This window comes from Bicyclus anynana, chromosome 1, assembly GCF_947172395.1.
Source record: "Bicyclus anynana chromosome 1, ilBicAnyn1.1, whole genome shotgun sequence".
Lineage (NCBI taxonomy): Eukaryota > Metazoa > Arthropoda > Insecta > Lepidoptera > Nymphalidae > Bicyclus > Bicyclus anynana.
The window spans coordinates 1,040,632-1,060,814 of NC_069083.1; the positions used below are offsets into that span (position 1 = coordinate 1,040,632).

The following is a 20,183-nucleotide window of genomic DNA, read 5'->3' on the forward strand; positions in this document are numbered from 1 at the left end:
AAAATTAAATGTGTGTGTATTGCAAATGAAATAAGTAGCTGTGTGTAGTGTAAGGACACATAATATATTTATTAGTGTGAATTTTTTACGATGTGTGAGTTTATCTCATCAAAAAATGACAAAGAATGATTTTGTTGGTGAAATGAAATTAGGCGCGCTGGTGGTTCATTTTTAATGAGTCTCAGTTAAAAATCATGACAGACTGCTAAAAATTTATTTTATCTGTATTCGAACCAGGGTGTATTCAGTCTGTACATTACGACCTCAGTACAAATTGCTTATGCCTCCTTAATTCCCTATTTGCTCAATAGATGGCGCTTTAAGACACTTTGACCAGCAGGTTTCTGAGGTAATCTTAAGCCAAGTATTAAAAAAAAAATTATAACCTTGTGCGGCTTGTGACATTTTGTTTAATTTTGTAGACGAAACGGTTTTATTTTTTCTGCTTTCTTCATGGTGTTTTTTTGCGTTGATTTTTCCCGACGACCTGGCTTTTTTTATGGATTTTGGTAACTGTTATAAATCGTTTTGACCTGTGCTTTACTTTGGATTCCGAGAACTCTGTTATATGTCTTGTCTTGAGATTTAGTAGAGTTCTTTTTTTATTTTTTCGTGCAGATTTTTTACATTTAATTGCTGTAAGTCAACAAATATATTGTTAAGGGGTACCACTAGAGGTTTTGACGAAGATGACTCTATTCAAAGAGACGGAGTTGTTTATGTTCACAAAAGGAGAAACAATAAATAATTATATGTATCCCATTTGTGTTTTTATTATTTGTATCCGAATTCCTAAATAAAATAATAGAATTAAAGAACAGTTAATACTAGTAGGTAAACATTATGTTTATGTCTATATGGATATAGGTTTATATACGTAATTCGACGCTCATTTTATACTTATGGGTATATATTATAATTGGTGTAGTTCTCTATCTGCTCACATGATGGCGCTAAGCGGAGATGGCATCTGAGGACTCTATACCCTATATTCAATGTACTCTATGATTCGAACAATGTGTTTTGACACTTGACATCACAAAATCACAAATGACAAAACTCAAAAATGAAATGAAATTTTTATAATTACTTCTCTAATTTTATACTGCACTGCAATTTTGTAAAGTACGTAGTTTCGCTAGAAAAATTCTAGAATATTGTGTAAAATAGCCATAAATGTTTTTATAACCAAAAGGATCTCACTATTTATAAGATTAATTAGGTAATAAACAATGATAACGCTTAATAGGAAATTAAAAAAAGAACATACGGAGCCACAGAATGGAATAACAGTGGAACCTGCTAGGAGGATATCGATAAGAGATAAGTTATTGGTGAAAGAAGTTCAAGAGATGAATGAGAACCTGCCTGTGACGTGTTCTGTGAACTTTGAGGATCCTAACCTTTTGAGCGAGTTTGTGTTGACGGTGGCCCCTGACGAGGGCTACTGGGCGGGGGGGAAATTTAAATTTAGTGTTTCTGTGACTGAAGACTATAATATGGCGGTAAGAGTACACCTTAAACGTAACACAGTATTGCATCTAATTATTGCGATGTTTTACAAATAATACTTCCCATTAAATTGTAAAATATTTTGTTTAAATAACAGACCGCAAGGACATTCACCTACATAGTTCCCAATCCAGTGGTAACACATAGATAAAATATACCCTATGTTAATTGTAAAGATATATCTTTCAATTGGTAAAATAATTATTAGTAGTTTACAGAATTGGCTTAGTAGATCCAGAGATAACCTCCTACTACCTAACAAACTCACAAAACTCTTTATAATATTAGTAAAGATATATTGTGCTACTAGTAGTGAGTGGGCACATCCAAAGATAGTGAGCCAGCAATGGCAATACACTCTGCACTTGGCTCTTCTCATGAGAACAGGAATTACACAGGTGAAACTGTGTGGTGTCTGCTTGTATAGGATTGCTTCCCACAAGAAGAGCACCTACATCTTTCAAATTATTGAGAAGTCCATTTCCTTAAAGCTACCAAAGCATGATCATCTCAAAGCTATAAAAATAATAATTATGTTTAAGGCTGAAAAACTTGTGAGATATTTAAAACAACTTAATTATTTAATTATTATTACTATTAATAATAATAATAAGCCCTTTATTCTGTGATAAGAAATTATATTTTTTACGTCTATTACATTATGTTTAAATTGCTTTAAAGATTCTCTTAGCACAGTGTGCCTTGCGGCGTAGGCCTCCTCCAGCTCATAGGTGTTTCTTCAAAGTCTGTTTTATTAGGAATACTCCCTTATGACTGCCTGGTTCTCCTTTTTGATATATTATGTACTTTCACATTCTCCTATTCGATTTGAAATGTTTCACATCTTTTGTTTTTTTTTTTTTTTATAGCTGGAGCGTTAATTATAAATAAATTTTTATTAAATGTTTCTTGTATTTTTTCAGCCTCCTAAAGTGAAGTGTCGAACAAGGTTGTGGCATCCGAACATTAATGTGGACGGAGACATTTGCCTGTCCCTCCTGCGTCAGACCTCTATAGATGAACACGGCTGGGCTCCCACCAGACGGCTGAAGGATGTGGTGTGGGGACTAAATTCCTTATTCACAGTATGTGTACATTTAATTTAAAAATTAACCTTGGAATCACATGCCTTGATTTTACAATTGGTAATGCCTCAGTTTCCAACAAAGAGATTGTAGGTTTTATTCCTTATTAAAGTCAATAGGATTCTATTTTTATTTTTTTTTATTTAAAAGAATATTTGCAATATCTTTTTAAATATGACCAATATGCCCATTCCTCTCCAACTAGTTAGGAAAGACTGTATTAGGAGTGGGTTACAATTGACATTGTATTTCCAATTTGCATAGATACCAGAGGTTTTTTGCCAGTTATCTTAGCCTGCATAATAACTTAATATTAGTAAGGTTATGAAAAGAAGTACTGTTTGATAAACAATCCTGCAATAGCCCCCTGCAATACATCTTCTCTCTTACTTGCAATAGATGTCATTAATCATTTTATTAGATTTAATCTTTTTAGTAATGCCCATTTTATTTTTGACTATCACACACCCTGTCAACCCCACAAACAAAAAAATTTAAATAGCGCTTATGTCTTTCAGGACCTACTAAACTTTGAAGACCCTTTAAACATTGAAGCGGCAGAAATGTATAAGAAGAACAAAGTGGAGTTCCAGTCCAAAGTGCAGGAGTACATTGCAGCCTCCAAGGTGAAGAGATGAGGAAGGTTTAAACCCAAGTGTCTTAACAACAATTTGTAGTTAACCTAGAGGACACTATATTTAACAGTGGACCTTGTTTGGGTGAACTAAACTAAACCAAATTGCTGCAATGTCTCAGACTAATTATAGAAGGACCAGTATAGCACCCAAATTCACAAACAAAATTGTCTGCCATTTTCTGAGGTTCTAGATTTCTTAACAAGCTTAGATTTGGTATATGTCTTATACTAAACTACAAGTTTTTGCCCGTTTTTTATACTATTCAACAACACAAAAGGGTAATTTTACGGAGCTCTTTAACTGACAAACATATTTACAACTGTGAAACATTGCTTTAATAATCACATTAGATCATTGATTATATACTTTACCAGAAAAGTAACGTCTAGTGAAGCAGGTCCTTTACAATAATTGGTCTAAGTGCTATGTCAATGTTGTTAGTTAAATTGTTTTACACACAACAGAACACAAATACACAAATGCAAACTATATGTATATAAAGGCGATAGTCTGTCCGTTTGTTGTAAATCAAACAATGAACTTATTTGTATACACACAATAAATGTTCACTGCTAAACTGCTCAACCGATTTTGATGAATTTTAGTAAAGATATAAATTGGACTTTAGAGCAAAACACAGGCTACTTTTTATCCTGGAAGATGGTTTCCTTGGGATTTGTTAAAAATATCATTTCCCGGGAACTGAATCCTCGATAATATTATAGAGCATGATTGAAAGTATTCTGTTTATATTCAACAGTTATCTTATGTGATGAACTTACTGCCACCTCAGATATTAGTTTTTCACATACAGGTCACCAGGTACTTAAGTGATATGTAATCACTTAACTGTTGACCACTTAAATATATTTAAAACAAATAACTAATGCTAAGGTTTAAAAACAATCCTACTAAAATTCAGCTATACAATTAGTAATGCATATTGTGTTGCAAATGTTTAAGCGTGATTGTAATCATTTGAGAGGTGAATCGGTTGCGGGCTATTATAATGATTAAAACGCAAATACGTTGACACATTTTAGACAATACTATATTGTATAATCCCCAATTTTGCCTACATTGCTCATAGTTTGTCGACTGGTCGCATGTACGTACAAAAAATAAATATTCTAGTTCTGTGAAAATTTTGGTTTCTGAGTGAAACCAAAATGAATGGGATTTTTGTGGGGTCTGGTTTGCATTGCTGTTTGTATTTGTCGACTTTCATAAAAAAACGGCAACATAGAATAATTTATTATTTTGATAATAATGCATGCATAATACCTGATAAAAAATTTACAATAACTATAATTTGGTTTAGTTTTGGTTTAGTCAAATTGGCACTAGTTTCTACCATATAGGCATAGTTAATGAATACTCCATCACCAGTGATATATCTTTATCTAATTATGTATCAACAATTTAGTGATATCTATATAAGACTACAAGATAAATAATTTAACATACATTGACAATGTTTTGTCTTCCTTAATTATACAATTCCATAAACAATTAGGAATCACGGCAGTGGCGGCCTTAGCGATTGAGAGCAGGAGACATTTTTTTAATAAAATATTTTTTTCTAGGTATATTTATCTAATTGATTGACAGTACGGAAGAGGCCAACTTAAAAAACCTACTCGGAAGTACGTTTTTTTAATTGGTCGACTACAACTCTTTTAATGACAACATTGCTATTTAGCTTTTATAGTTTTCCTTCTAATTTAATTTCCTACTTCTGTGAATTAATTGACGTATCCATAAACAACCGTTTAGCTGGTAGAGGGTGGGACTGTCTGAGTCTTAAAACCTTGAAATTTTACAAACGTCCGTAAAATAAATCTGTTTGTAACATATTAAGGTTTTAAGAGATAATTTTTGAAAAAAAATTCATCCCCACTTTACATAAGAGAGGTTCCCTAAAAAAAAATTTTATAAGAGAGGTTCCCTAAAAAAATTGTTTTTTCCAGATTCTATTTTACGACTTTGTTCAGTAGTAATTTCTTGTAGTAATAGTCTTTGCGCTAACCGCGGACAGACGGATCGACGGGCCGTTTTTAGGGTTCCTTGTTGACTACAGAACCCTAAAAACGTCTAGTTCAGCAGATGTGCTAGGCTAGAGCAAAGCTCTGAACAATTATCCTTCTGAGTCCTAAGGCCACCACTGACCATAGATTATGCCATTTACGAGTAGTAGCCAGTTTTGCACGGACAAACATATTTTATTTTACAATAATATTTTATTTGCATAATAAATGAATGTTTATATTTTTCTATTATATGGTGTGCAAAAATACATTTCAATGAAATATTGTTTATAGACAATTGAGAAATAATCAATGAAATAAATGTGCAATTTTAATGAATTGTCCAGAAAATAAATTAAAAGAAGCATTATTATTTTTTTATTATTAGTTTTTTCATTAGAATATTACCCACATGTTATAAATATGACCAATATTCCTCTTAGTTTGTCCTCCAAATACCCCAGCAGAGATCAAACCCATGACCTCTCAGCCGGTCCGGCCTGTACCTCAGGCTTCCTTTTTTATTTGTAAATTATGAATTGTATTTTATTATTTTTAACCGACTTCAAAACAGGAGGATGTTATCAATTCGTCATAAATCTTTTTTTTTTAATTTATTTGTTTCATACTAATTTGGTCAATATTTATTTTGATCAAATTAGTTGTTCATTGTAAAGTGATTTTTAGATAGCATGGGTAAGGTGACAGTCGCCTGTATGACGTTCATAATACGTACTATTATCCTGAATCGCGGCAAACTTTCAAGAGTGAAACGAACTGTCACCCGCACCATCCTACGTGAAACAAACTGTAGGAAACTAAACCTTCCACGGAATGCTCTGGTTTCATGTTTGAGGGTATCTTGTCAAAACTGGGTGGCATTATTCGCTTGGATTTGTCGGATTTGTGTGTAGAATAGCGAAATGAATTCCTTGTACAAAATGATCTTCCGCAAAAGTAATGCCTGCTATTTTATCTTTTAATATTTTTACTTTTTTAACACTGTAAGGTTTGTTAGTAATCTTGTATTAGATGATCACGCATTGTATAATATACCTACTATTAGAATAAAACCTAGTCTATTTTTTGTTAAAAACTTCTCTATTCACAGACTCTGGTCTCTATAGTTTTGAGTGGAAGACGCCTATAGCTTGGCAATTTTGTTCGTAACACACCCGATGGTGCGCGCGGAGCGGGGCGCGATGAATGAAAAACCCACGACTGATAGGTACACGTCACTTCCTCGCACGCACGATTTCACACCCGCGTAGTCTTTTCCTGTCGTTGTCGTTGAGTGAGTTGAGGATTTCAAAAAGATATTTTTTAAAAATCTTTGTGCATTATGAGTGTTTTATTCTTTGTTAAAGTAAAATAATGTTTTAAAAAAAAGTAAAAAACATAAACAATCTAGAAATAATGGTAAATATTTAAATTATAGCGGGTTTTGTGTGATAGTCGGGCAACCATCGCTCGTTCTGATATCAATATTTCATTAATTTTTTTTTTTTTTACTTTATTATTACACTAGCTGACGCCGCGCGGTCTCACCCGCGTGGTTCCCGTTCCCGTAGGAATGTGGAGATAATATATAGCCTATAGCCTTCCTCGATAAATGGGCTATCTAACACTGAAAGAATTTTTCAAATCAGACCAGTAGTTCCTGAGATTATCGCGTTCAACCAAAAACAAACAAACAAACTCTTCAGCTTTATAATATTTGTATAGATTTATTAATTAGCTTGTTTAATAACGATTTTAACAAATACATTTATTTAAATAGCTCCCATACTACATTTAAATGAAATCGTCATAATAATCAGGCGTGTCCTTGGCGCGCGCGAACTTCCGGAGGTGGTCCACAGATAAGCCGATTTGCGCAATTTGCCCGCGACAGATGAGTGGTTTGGCGTCTTCCACTCCAAATGCGCGTTTGCGTTTGGAACCCTCGTAAAGGACATGTCCCAATTTTGTATGGTGGCTGGGCCTTTATTCAGAGTGTCAACTGAGCAGAACAAATATTATTTTTTCTTAAAATAACATAAATTATAGGGCTTAAAATTCAAAATAAAAAAAAAGTTGGAATTTTTATTTTTTCATTAGCTAACAACATTAATTAAGAATTTTTATCATGGCAACATGCTAACTCACACCTTGAACGTTCGTCTATGGCGTTTTTAAAGCAATTTGAGATTTTTTTGTTTAATGCTTCTCTGTCTACGATTTAATGTTTCTTTTTTTTTACTTGTGTCTTATTGACATTTGACAATATTACATGACATTGACAGCTTACACCGGATATGAATTCAATTCCAGGTGTTTTTATTAGCTGCTTTGTACCTTTGACACTATGTATCTAAGCTTTGTACACTTTCACTGTATTGTCTATGTTTAATTTGTGTACAAGGGAGCGAAACGAAAAATATTTTTATCTAATTGATGCGGGTTCCAAAAATTCTGAAAATTATTTTCTCAACAGCCAATTGTATCTTCTATCCGTAAAAAATACTATCGACCTGCTTATATAAATTGTAAATAATAAAGGCCCATTTTGGGACATGTCCTTTGTTTCTAGATTTATCTTTTTTCAAATCGTGGTTCGCGTCTAAGGCCTTCAGGAAGTCGGCTTGACCCTGGATGTAGTAATAATTTAATGGTACAAATGCCTTTGTGTAAACTAAAGGAACGACAGCACAACAAAAACTAAACAGTTTAATTATTTACGAGTGATAAAGGAGGTGTGTGGCATAGACACCCGTTTACCAACAAACTGTTGCCGAGCAACCACCCATAAATAAATGGTGATTCATAAACTTCTTTTCTCGCTTCTTCAGTTTCACACGAATGTGCTGTGTGTACACCTCGCCGCTAAATCTAAAGCCAATCTGTCTTCCAGAAATAGAATATCTACCTGTATAAAAAATCCTATGATGGACAGGATGAAAGATTAGCTTCTTGTGCAGCTTTTTTATTCCAATAAAAAAATTAACAGTATTTGCTCGAATTATTTCAAATAACACCTTAAAATATATGAATCATTAAAAAATATATAATTAGGACTTGTATATGGTTAGGTGGCGCCTATATTGTCCTGTATATGTTTTATACCTATTCTTACTCTAAGGTGTTATGTACTTAAAATATTTGTATGAGAGCACGAATTTGTAATGTATAGAATGTATGTATTTTTAATGATTTGTATAAATTATGATCAAAGCACTTAAGAAAAGAATAACGAAGTTGAAGTTTGGCCAAAATGTCATTTTGCGAGACCTTCTATAACAGACTAGCGGACCCGGTCAAGTATCGCTTTGACTTATGTGGACATCTTCCCTACCCCTACATTACCCCTACCGTATCCCTACTGTACCCCTACCGTACCCCTCGACTTTTAAAAGTTTGTATGGGGAAAAAAGGGTTGTATTTATGGTTTACCCGGTAATTATTCTCATTTTTCTAACCGTTTAAATCTTCCCTATATCTCGACGACATTTCAAGACCAAGATAAGATAAATCCGTTCAGCCGTTCTAAAGTTTTAGCGAGATTTACGAACAGCAATTCATTTTTGTATAGATAAGAGTTTGTTAGCCCATGCTCATTGGAAAGTATGCTATGGAGTCTTAGGCTTAGGTTATGGTATCTTTTGGAGGTAGACCGCCACCGCCTTCAAAGTGATCAGAAGGTACCACATACGATGTTATGTTTCACTTTTTAGTTTATTTATTAGGTACTGAAAGAAAGAAAGATATGCTGGATCGATTTGGCTCAAAATTGGTAAAGAGATAGCTGAGAACCAGGAGAAGGACATAGGATACTTAGGGTAGGGGTATGGTAAGGTAGGTGTAGCGTGGGAGAATGTTAGACTAGGTGTAGGGTAGGGGTAGGGAAGGAGTAGGGCAGGGGTATGGTAGGGTAGGGGTGGGGTAGGGTAGTGGTAGGGTAGGAGTAGGCTAGGCTTGCTTAAGCGAAGCTTGACCGGGTCCGCTAGTATACTTATAAATACAAAAGGATAAATAAAACGTCACATTTAGCAAATAGCTTTATTTAACTTCAATAATACTGAAGCATCAATCGTATAAATAAATAAAATAAATAGAAAGTTTTTTTTTAAATAACATCCTATAACATAATATGGGTCGAGTTAATTTAATGTGACTAGAATAATTTAGTGGTGGCGGCGTAAAAAATCGATAGAAATAAATAAATTAATCCAAAAAGTAGGTACGTAATAATTAATATTAATTAGTCTTTAAATTGATTAATATTATGTTTTCTTTCTACACATGGACGTAAAAAATATGAATCGTATCTCAAAAAAATCTTAAATTATTATCGTCTTAAAATAGTGTTGTCCATAGTCGATAATATGTAACAATTCAGCAATCTAAAATCTAATTTCCAAGTCTTGTTAGTTCTACAATAATATGACACGACATTTAATATTTCTTCTATTTATACATGTATTTAAAATATCTTAATAATATTGATCTTTATTATTCCTTTAAGGGAATAAAAAAACAATTAATAGGTCACATGCTAAACAGTTAGCATAATTTGTGTGGTCATCAAATTTCTTAATTCCATATTAAATTGGTCCTAAATCTTGCGCAAGGATGGTCACAATTTTTTAATCATGGACGTACAAAGAATCATAAATTATCCATATTTTTTGTAAAAAAAAAACTATTATTTCATGGTACAAATGGTAAATAGGTACGTACCTACTGTGTGGTAAGTGTTACTGAGGTAACATTTTGTAGTCATTGGAAATTGAAATTAAAAGTTTTTCAAATATTTATTACCTAATTAATAAATTATTACTTAATTGTTTTGCTAGACGTCTTTTGTCTTTTAATAAATCTTTGTACCAATTACCTACTCATGATATTTGCGAGCTTCCAGAAAACTTTGAATTTATAAAATTGGGAAATCAGATATATCATCATCTAAGTACTCGTAGCGCATAAAAATCCCATGAGATAATAAAATTAATACGACAATAAGTAATTGAAATTCGATATAAGATTCATCGTAATCGATAAAAAGCCCGCACAATAAGTAGGTACACACCTATCTACATAATATTTTGCCTTAAGTATAGAAATCCTAATAACAAAGCTTTGCAGTTGATAGTATAAATTTAATGTAATTGCGCTTTACATCCGTTACCATCGTGTACCTTTAAAAAGTACGTTTCACAGTGAATGTCTTCCTGTACTAGATAGAAGCAAAACTCGGTGAGGAATATTTACCAAAAAACATATTAAAAATGAGGGTATAAATCGCTAGTCATTTAACACCCTAAAAATATTTTTAATTAACTTGTTGCTAAATTAATGACAATGTAATAAATAAGCTTAGATCAATTAGACATAGGTACTTCATGTATTTCAAATGACATTTTACATTTTCAATTTTGTATACTTAAAAAAATAGGGATGAAATGACATGAGGCTTCCACCTTCATTTTTTATTATTTAATAAACATTCCACATAAAGTTTGGCTTCAGATCCAGCTATCGTCGGCGACATTAACATCCTAACGTTTCACATTCTATTCTATTGCCTTGTTATAAGGATTTCTACGATCAAAAGTAACTTATGAAAGACATTCATTAGTAAGACATGTTTGGTCTGGTATGGTCCATGTTGGTTGGCTGGAGTTAGCGGGCGGAGAAGTTGGTGAGCAGTTCGTCGGTGATGCTGTTGGAGCGCGCCAGGCCTCGCGGCGAGGGCCCGAGGCTGGCGAGGATGTCAGTCTGCGATGCCTCGCGAGCCTTCTTTTCGTGGTACTCGTCAGCGAATTCCTGGCGGAGAACAATTTTTATTATTCATGTAGTCATCGCTAAACATCGTATACCTACCTACGTCAGTGGCGACAAACTTCGAGGTCGCTCTGAACAGGCGTATGGCTGCGCAGTGTACAAAAACAAATTGTAAAACCCAACAGGGTTATAATAGCTGCGTGGTTCAGCGTTCCTCTAAGAGGTTACTCCAGGTCATTTATCCCACAACTTTGCCCCTGTCAAACGCATTATAGCAGAGTGGTGGCCAGGCTCTACAGTTAGGTATCTAATTAAGCTGGTAATGATACATGTATGCATGAATACACTGTTTCTACTATTAGTTTGGTAGGTATCACTATCAGTTACCTTTAGTCTATTGCCTAAGAAGACGGCTCGCTCCCTCTTCCTCTGGATGAAGTCGGACTGCGCGAGCCAGCGGTGCTCGTGGCACTCCTCGGCCGTGGGCCGCTTCAGTGGCACCTTCTTGAATACCCACATCAGGAAACGCGTCGCTTCCTGTGAACACAAACAGGGATGTTCAGACAAACAAAAATGTCAAGTAACATGGTTCCCCAAAATGTCATGTTACCTACCGAGATCTATAGAGTGTATTTTTAATGATTGTTGATGTTTCCTATACCCATACATAGGTACCACTTAGATAAATCGCGTCGCGAACAAAGTAATAAAGCGGCGAGTCAAATGCCAGGTCCCTAAAACAAAGTTCAAACCCCTTGGGTAAGGAACTTGTCAATCCTAACAATAATATTATAGACCCATGGTATATAGTTTCAAAATTAGGATACCTTATCCTGCATTATTGATTTCATAGTGGGTGTGGGGCTAGCCTTTCGCGTAAGATATAAATAAATCTACCTGAGTGATCTCCTTATAAAGGTGCTCGAAACGGTATCTGACGAAGGAGATGTTTTGCTTCGTCTCAGAGTCATCGGCTCCTCGGAACGGCGACACTCCGGACAGCAGGATGTAGGCGAGCACGCCCACTGACCAGATGTCCGTCTGCGGGTACGCCGCTTCATCGTTTATTATTTCAGGTGCTGAAAATTTATAAAAATTCACTTTTATTTCATAGTTTGGTAACGCTTTAGTATATATTTACTGAATTGCTTAGGAGAACCTATTCATATAAATCATAGTCTGCTATACAGCTAGTCCAGAAAACCTCCATGGTTCAAACTCCAAAGTTGCCTACAGTATTACTTATGGTAGGAGGCTGACAAACTTTCTCGTAGTTTAACCATCCCAGACCATCTCTCTATAATTTTGCCAGACTAAAAAATATTGTTGGTTGGTTTTCAATCTAACAAAATAAAAATATCACAAGCACTTAAATTAGAAGAGTTAACTTACATTTGTACTCCAAGTCGCCGACCTGCGGTACGCTAGTTCCCAACTTTGTGACTCTGTGCGCTGATCCGAAGTCTATGAGTTTCACTTGAATCGAGCGTACGGTGGACATCACCACGTTGTCAGGCTGCAGGTCCAGATGGCAGTATCCTCTCCAATGCAGGTACTGAAGACCGTCTAACACTTGGGTTATAATAGTCGCTACCATTTGTTCCGTGTAATCGTGACAACTTGAGAGGTAAGTCAAAACATCTGCACCTTGGAGTTTCTCTAAAATTAAGGTAGCCACGGGAGCTCCGGGAAGTTGGTATGCCGCGACTAAATTCGATATCCTCTCATGCCTCAGTTTTCTAATACAGTTGAATTCTCGCTGTACTTGTACCTCAGTTTCTGGACGTATTTCTAGAATCTTCGCTACCACTATGCTATCTGTTTCTTTATCTAGTCCTTTGACTACGGTCGAAAACTTTCCTCTCCACAGTTCGGATATGAAAGTGTAACGCTCTGCCAGGTTCTGCGTGGTATTCCATTCGATAGGGTTTTCCTCTGTCGAGTAGTCTAACTTTGGTCTGTCTTCATCTAAAACGATTTCTTGTCCAGATTCTGTTATTTGTTGTAAATGGTGCATCGCTTTTGTGACTTCTATTTTAGGCGCGCCCGATTGTTTCGTCTTGATTAGTTCAGTAGGTATACCCTTTTCACTCCATCCGATACGGTTCCTCGAAGATAATCTAAAGTGGTAGCTTGTGTCAGGTTGAAGATTTCTGACGACGAAGAATTCGTGGTCAATATTTTCGGCGACCGTTTTCCATTCGACGTTATCACCTTCTCTGTACTGTAAGCTGTAACACAGGACGGGGGAGTTTCCATCGTATTTTGGCTGTTTCCATCTTAATAGAATTTCCGTATCAGATGCTTCTGTTGCGGCAGGGCTGTCGGGGGCGTCTGGAGTTGTCGCTTCGACGATTCTTGTTCTTGCAACAGTTTGCCCGACTTTGTTTCTTGCTACAACTTTGTAGAAGCCTATGTCGTGATGCATTGCTGGTTCGAATTTGAGCGTAGATCTTCCTTCTTCGTCTTCGATTATTTTGATGCGTTGCCCTTCAGCAATAACCATGTCGTTCTTAAACCACTGTACAGAAGGCTTCGGGTCACCGACGGCGAAGCAAGAGAGTTGAGCCTGATCCCCTTCTTGTATCGGTTGAATTTGGGGGATCTCTCTGAAGAACGGTAACTGGCCGTCTTTTTTGGACTCCATGAAGGCCTGGGCTTCTGCATAGCTGTCGAGTCTGGTGCCCAGTTCGTGTCTCAGACGTCTGATAGTGTAGCTCTCGGCGCCGTAGTTGTTAATCCTCTCGCGTCTTTCGTCGTCGATCTCTTCGTCCATGATATCAGTGAATCGACGACGTTCGCGAATGATTGGTGTCTGTAAGGAAAAGATAAAAAATTGTTGCTTTTACGATTATTGAAGAAAATTCAAATAGAAAATTCAAACAGAACTTGGTTTAATTATGATAAAACACTGCTAAATTGTTACACATAATATGTACCTAATCCATGACTAGTGTTTTATATGCAACTTTTTGAAATATTCTTACCCGTGGATCGTAGGTGTCTTGGATGCTAAGGCTGTAGCCCGGTGAGCGAATACAAGCCACCTTCATGTATTCACGAAGGCGCACTGGGAACTGAGTGTCGCGCAACTGTAGCAGGTATGTGTCAGGACCATTCTGATAGCTGAAAGTAATGTTTAATTTTTATTTTTGAGGCCTAAAACTTGATATAATAAACATAATACATCCGTAATCAATTTTAAATAAGTGGACTTAATATAATCGAAATATTTAAAGTTCTTCTAGTGAAAAGTTCATTCTTACTGGCTTTCTGAGGTAGCAGAAACCTCCCAGTCGGGGTGTTCCCACTGTTTGAATTTCAGGTCCCATTCGTTTGGTTGGCGCTCGTGTGAAGGCCTATCGCGCTCGGGAGTACCTGGTTCAAAATACACCGATGAATAAAAGGCAAGGAGGTATTACAGGTAAATGTCAATTTGGTTTAAAGTTATAATTTTCACAATACTTATATGATTATTTGTTCAAAGAAATATTTACCTTCAGGAGTATATATGGTACCGGGTGGATAAACCATTTTGGATGGATGGTCAAACGCGCCGCTGAGCGGTCGACGACGGAACCAATTGCGGCACTGGGCATTGCTCATCCATTCCCTGTCAAGTCACACGTTCCAAAATATTATTATCATTGATTAAGAAAATTATTCGACTACTTCATTTAACTAAATATTTAAACCCACCTGTACAAATTATAATAATTCCTCAGCCGATCCGTAGTAATAATATACTCGTCCTTGTAAATCTTATCCGCGTAGCTCAACCAAGGATGCGACAGTGCTGTGTCCACGTCCATTCTGTCGTGCCAATTCAACACCAGCAACTTCGATATGAAATCCCTCGATTCCTTACTGAATCTCGACCACCACTCCTCATCGTGCCATTCCCATCTTCCTTCTCGAATCTTCGTCAACGTTTCTCGGTCGTTTAGACCACGGAATGGAGAATATCCGCTGAGGAGGATGTAGGTAATGATTCCTACGCTCCACATGTCAGCTCCGAAGGCGACTCCTTCACCGTTGGCAACTTCTGGAGCGACGTACTCGGGCATGCCGTAGTCGAGGGCAGCGTGTTTGTTGAGCTGGATTCGTCGCGACAAACCGAAGTCGCAGATTTTCAAGTCATCACTACCGACGTGCGAGAGAAGAAGTTCGCCGATCTGAAAAAGGTGTAATAGTAAGATGGTTTTATAGAAATAATTATAAGCCAATAAACGTCCACTGCTGGCCATAGGACTTCCGCTGCAAACCGCTTGATGATATCTGTCTACCTAGTTGGAATTGATCAACGCTGCTCATTTCGAAGTGGGGTCACTTTGAACCTTGGGACTACATACTAGCTCTTTAAACTAAGAGTCCCGTCCTCCACTTCAGCTCACTACTCGTTGAGGTATGTCGGTGATAGGTAATTTTGGTTCTTCTGCAAATCTCACTATTACCGAATCAATCACGCAGAGATACACCGAGCATTCCTCTCCTCTCGATCGCTCAGTGACTTTCAGCCTTCTTATGAAGCCCATAGTTAGTGACCAAGTCTCCAGTGTATTTTTCATTGAGGAGGAAAATATTCCTGCGTACATGCCACAAAAGATATCCGAATTGCACGGACTAAAACAACCTCGTTCATCCAGGTTGGCAATGTACAGAGTACTACAGAGTATTACAGAGGAGAGGAGGTTGTTCTTTGGTAAGATTACTCACAGTAAGGCCGAGATGCGCAACGCTGTTGTCGTGCATGTGCTTGATGCCACGCAGCAGCTGGCGGATGTAGCCCGCGACCTCGCGTTCGGTGTATCCCTGACTCCTCAGCAGACGGTCTCTGTATACCAAAATATTCTGTTACATTCCCTGTTTTACTTAAACAAGTTTTTATACTTTAAGTTTAATCGATACGTTTCAGACCCTCAAAAAATTGTGAAGCCGATAAACATTCCTTCAACAGCGTGTATAGAAGAAACAAACCTTGATCATGTTTGTAGAAATGAGTGAACTTCCACAATTCTCCTAAAGTACCTATAGAAGTTGCAGGTGGAGGTACTTACGATAAAAATTGTCCAAGGGCATAGTGCCTAGGTACTTTACCTACTATATCCACTCCTCTACTATCTACGGCGTAGTCCGTAGAGTTCTTAACCGTGGAGTAATTGTGGTTTCAACATTTTTTTTTATAGGACAAAAACTCTTTTTGTTTACAAAATTTCTTGGAATACCGTACGTACCTCACCAGTTCCCCTCCCGCCGCTAGCTCAGTGACCAGCGCCAGGGTGTGGTCGTGCTCGTACGCGTCGTACAGACGGATGAGATGCCTGTCGTTCAGCAGGTTCATGATGTCCAACTCGTTCTTCATGAACGGCTTCAGCTCGGAGTGGCCGTGCATGATCTTTGCGGCGTAGTTGCGACCTACATTGAGGGATAAGATTTTATTAGGTAGAAATATTTACATTAAGACTACCATGAATACAAATCTAACCATGACACGTAAAACTAGAAAATATCCCATACCCATTATGGGATATTTTCTAGTTATGAGCAACTAAGATAATGTAATTTCAGTCTGTGCGGAATGCTATACCTAACTCGTATACCTACAACAAGAACGAGAACAAACACGCATTTTACATAATTATTTAATTTCTGCTTGAAGTTTGATAAAATGGAGTAATAAAAAAAGCTCGTCGACTAGGTTTCTAACTCACTGTAGTTAAAAAAATATTCAAATCTTGGTTTTGAAAAATCATTGTATCTAACTGTAACGCTTAGTTTTAGGTAATTCCTACTGACCCTAAGTCCCGTTTACTATTAAAGGATTAAAATCTATATTTCTTATCTTTATTTAATCTATTATTGCTAGACTTGGCTATAATGTTTTTATACTTACCACTCTGCCTTTCAGCGGCGTGATAGACGACTCCTTGAACTCCTCTGCCGAGCTCATCACCCAAGTCGTAGTAGTCACCAAACGGCTTAGTACTGGGCTTGATGCGTGGCGGGTACTCACGTATTCTGCACCAAAATATTGTGCTATAGAACTTAAGCATTTAGTATTTTACTTTTAGCATTTTCATTAACAGAGTGAAATTTCACTTTTCTTAAATTTCGTTGGAAATCAAGTAGCCCCAACAATCAAGGACAGCATTCATAAAAAAATAAATTTGAATTACCAAATATAAAAAATAAAGAAAATTGATAAAAAAAATCACTCTGTATAATAAAAATAAGCGTTTTTATAAAGATGCATTAGAAGCAAGCAGGGCAAGGAAAATTATAAAATAGATTTATAGGAAGCGTTGGATAAGATCGATCATATCGAATTTTCCGAATCAGCGGCAAAGTAGTCTAATTTTTCGATGTAGAAAGCCATAAGCTGGTAATTGGCAACAATGATCACCTGGTGGTATGTGTAACAGCAGCTTCCGAGGTGGTCAGATGACTCCAAGGAGTTAATTTAAGTATCACTATTCTTGATCCCAATTAAACGGCTTTATTCAACAAACGACATATCTTCTGACCAAAGACCGACAAACCAGAATTTATAATTATGAGTAAAAAGATTAACAAATCAAAATATTTCATCATCTATAAGAATAAATAGATATTTGAGTTTTGGAAAAATGGCATAGGTCGAACTAACGTAATACATAAAAGAATAGAAAATAGCTAAAGGAATCAACAGGAAGCACGAAAGTTTAAAAGTAAAAAGCTAGTGTTATTAAATTGTGTTGAAAAGTTAGAAATAAAGAATAAAAGAAAGTACCTAGTCGTGATAGTTTTATTATAAAAAATAGTAGCCAATAAGAGTGATACAAAAATATACTTACTGATAAGTGTTATCTACTTTCCTGTCTAGTATGTACAAGTAGGTAATGGTGATATTATGAGGCAGATTGAGAAAAAAATAAAAATAAAATAAACTAGATAGAAGTACTCGTATTATAAGTTTAGTTAGAGGAGGAATAATGATATGACATAAGTCTTAAGTTACAAATGTGTAATAAGTAGTAGATTTAGAGTAGAATTTGTGAAAGTTAATTCTACTAGTATACAGGTATAATTATAGTGAATCCAGTGTGGTGATGCTGTCTACCTGGCAGAGTACTCGTGTTCACTCTCCTCCACATGCAGCATGGCGGAAGAGCTGACGGAGCCAGCGACGTTGCGCGCCGACACGGAGTACAGACCCTCGTCTTTTAGTATAGCGTCATTGATTACCAGGATCACTGTGTCTGGTTCTATAAACTGCATCTGGATAGACAAAATTGTCATCTTTTCATTTAAATATTTTACAAACGAAGGCTTTACTATTTTCTTATTTTTCATGAAAACCTTTACTAAAGTACCATCACACCGGGACGAATTAAACTTGGTATTCCTTTGGTCATTTAAACAATCCTTTTTAAAACGATGGCGGATTACCAAAATTAGGTACTGGTTCTTGGAAAGTTTATACTTTGCTGTATTTTTTTTTGTTTATGGATTCTTTGTAGGCGACAAACGACAATATGCAAAACGTTAAATTGCTCTTAATGGAAGTTTTGAAATAAATTGGAAGTGATTTAGATGGCTCAAATTTTAGTTTCAAAATTCTTACCTTTATTCTGGAGCTAGGTGCTAGCGGCTGCCAGTCCTTGTACCACTTGATGTCAGGATACGGTACGCCGGTGACGCGCGCCTCTATCCTGGCGGTACGGCGCTGCAGTACGACGGTTTCTTCTGGGCGCCTGATGAACGTCGGGTACTCTGCCAGCTCCAACCTGACGCGTTGACGAGCTTGACCGTGCTCATTTGTTGCGACTGCTTCGTACCAACCAACGTCGCGTTCCAGCATTCTGGTAACATTTCAAGTTTGGTTATCTCCAAGCGAAAAGATGAACAAGTTTAAGGAATCCTGCAAACATAATTAGGCCAGCATTAGGTTCCTATTTTGCCTGATGGTAAGCTACTTGGAAGACGCAACTTACGGTAGAAATCTGTTACTTAAAAGTTGCCTATTCATTCATAACTTCAATAAAGGTTAATTTAAATGTTAGCTGCTAACTTAAAGTAATGTCATACTCACTTGTTAATGAACAACGTGGCCTGTCCGTTCCTGGTGTAACTCCAGTCATATCTGCCACCAATATCGATGGGCTCGTCGTTGAAGTAATACTGCATCTTCGGCTTGGGATAACCGTACACGAACCAGAACAGATTGACGTTGTGACCTTTGATGCCGTACTGGGAGTCGTACTCTTGGCGGAGGAACTTGGGAGCCTGGGCGTAGCCGTCGTGAGGAGGACGTTCGATGTCAAAGTCCTACATAATGAAAAAGTCTGTTATAGAAACATAAAAAAGATGACAAAAAATAACCTAGCTTTAAAATATTGAAGATAGTCAATGTTTTTACGAGTAGACTAGGTTTTCAAACGAGAGAAAATCTTAAATAAATAACACGAATCCCATTAGGCGATCGGATATTTCTAGAGAAGGTTTTCTTCCGTCATTAAAAAAGGGCTCTGAAAAAATATAGAGATTAGCGCTCAGGCAAGCAATGGCTGGGTTATCTGCTTTTTATGTCAAACAATTATTAACTTGGATTCTAGGTTTCAAGATATATTTTGAACCTATACCTAAAATTAAAATCTCTATCAGAAAGTAAATTCCATTGCCATTTATAGAAAATATACAAAACTTAAAAATTAAACGGAATTAATATAAAATATGGTACATACACGTAATATTTCAAAAGCCATAAGATACAACTTGTTTTAACGCCACGTACCTTAGGGAAGTATGGCGACGTTTCGGGTCTGAAGTCAATGCCCGGTTCCAAGTAGGGGATGAATTTGGGCGGATCGGGTTCCAGCTTGGCGCGGTGAGTGATGGCGAAGGGCGAGGGGTCGCTGACGCCATACTTGTTCTCGACGCGCACTCGGAACTTGTAGTCGCGGAAGGGTTCCAGGTTGCGGATGTCGCAGACGCACGACCGGAGGCCAGTGCGCGCCGTGAACCAGTCTCCGTCCGGTACTTCGCACATCTCCACCTGGTCGAAGGTTCGCATCGAAAAAATTGTTACGCCAAGGTTCACGTACTTTTAAAAACGAGCTGGTCAGAGACCAAAGAACGACCAAACGCGCCAAAAATCATCGATTTACATCGCAACTTAT

The 20,183-nt window shown here is 36.8% G+C and overlaps 2 protein-coding genes across 13 annotated transcripts in view; one reads left to right on the top strand and one right to left on the bottom strand.

Moving 5' to 3' along the window:
- The first annotated feature begins 1,027 nt into the window (after nucleotides 1-1,027).
- LOC112050869 (NEDD8-conjugating enzyme UBE2F) lies at nucleotides 1,028-8,253 on the top strand. The gene is made up of 3 exons (XM_024089254.2): nucleotides 1,028-1,505; nucleotides 2,436-2,597; nucleotides 3,116-8,253. Exons 1-3 carry the CDS (start codon nucleotides 1,233-1,235, stop codon nucleotides 3,233-3,235), a joined length of 555 nt encoding a protein of 184 aa, XP_023945022.1. The 5' UTR covers nucleotides 1,028-1,232; the 3' UTR covers nucleotides 3,236-8,253.
- Nucleotides 8,254-9,286: 1,033 nt separating this feature from the next.
- Nucleotides 9,287-20,183, bottom strand: part of LOC112050866 (obscurin) — a 129,068-nt gene continuing 118,171 nt past the window's right edge. For all 12 annotated transcript variants that reach the window (XM_024089243.2, XM_024089247.2, XM_024089242.2 and 9 more), the window contains 15 exons: nucleotides 19,799-20,059; nucleotides 19,097-19,332; nucleotides 18,629-18,866; nucleotides 18,125-18,282; nucleotides 16,919-17,043; nucleotides 16,260-16,440; nucleotides 15,742-15,859; nucleotides 14,725-15,200; nucleotides 14,523-14,638; nucleotides 14,292-14,403; nucleotides 14,013-14,151; nucleotides 12,418-13,840; nucleotides 11,923-12,104; nucleotides 11,413-11,562; nucleotides 9,287-11,067 (listed from right to left, as the gene is read on the bottom strand). In XM_024089243.2, the coding sequence (XP_023945011.2) occupies nucleotides 10,924-11,067; nucleotides 11,413-11,562; nucleotides 11,923-12,104; nucleotides 12,418-13,840; nucleotides 14,013-14,151; nucleotides 14,292-14,403; nucleotides 14,523-14,638; nucleotides 14,725-15,200; nucleotides 15,742-15,859; nucleotides 16,260-16,440; nucleotides 16,919-17,043; nucleotides 18,125-18,282; nucleotides 18,629-18,866; nucleotides 19,097-19,332; nucleotides 19,799-20,059 (4,059 nt within the window). In that variant the 3' untranslated portion in view covers nucleotides 9,287-10,923. The remainder of the gene's footprint in view (nucleotides 11,068-11,412; nucleotides 11,563-11,922; nucleotides 12,105-12,417; nucleotides 13,841-14,012; nucleotides 14,152-14,291; nucleotides 14,404-14,522; nucleotides 14,639-14,724; nucleotides 15,201-15,741; nucleotides 15,860-16,259; nucleotides 16,441-16,918; nucleotides 17,044-18,124; nucleotides 18,283-18,628; nucleotides 18,867-19,096; nucleotides 19,333-19,798; nucleotides 20,060-20,183) is intronic.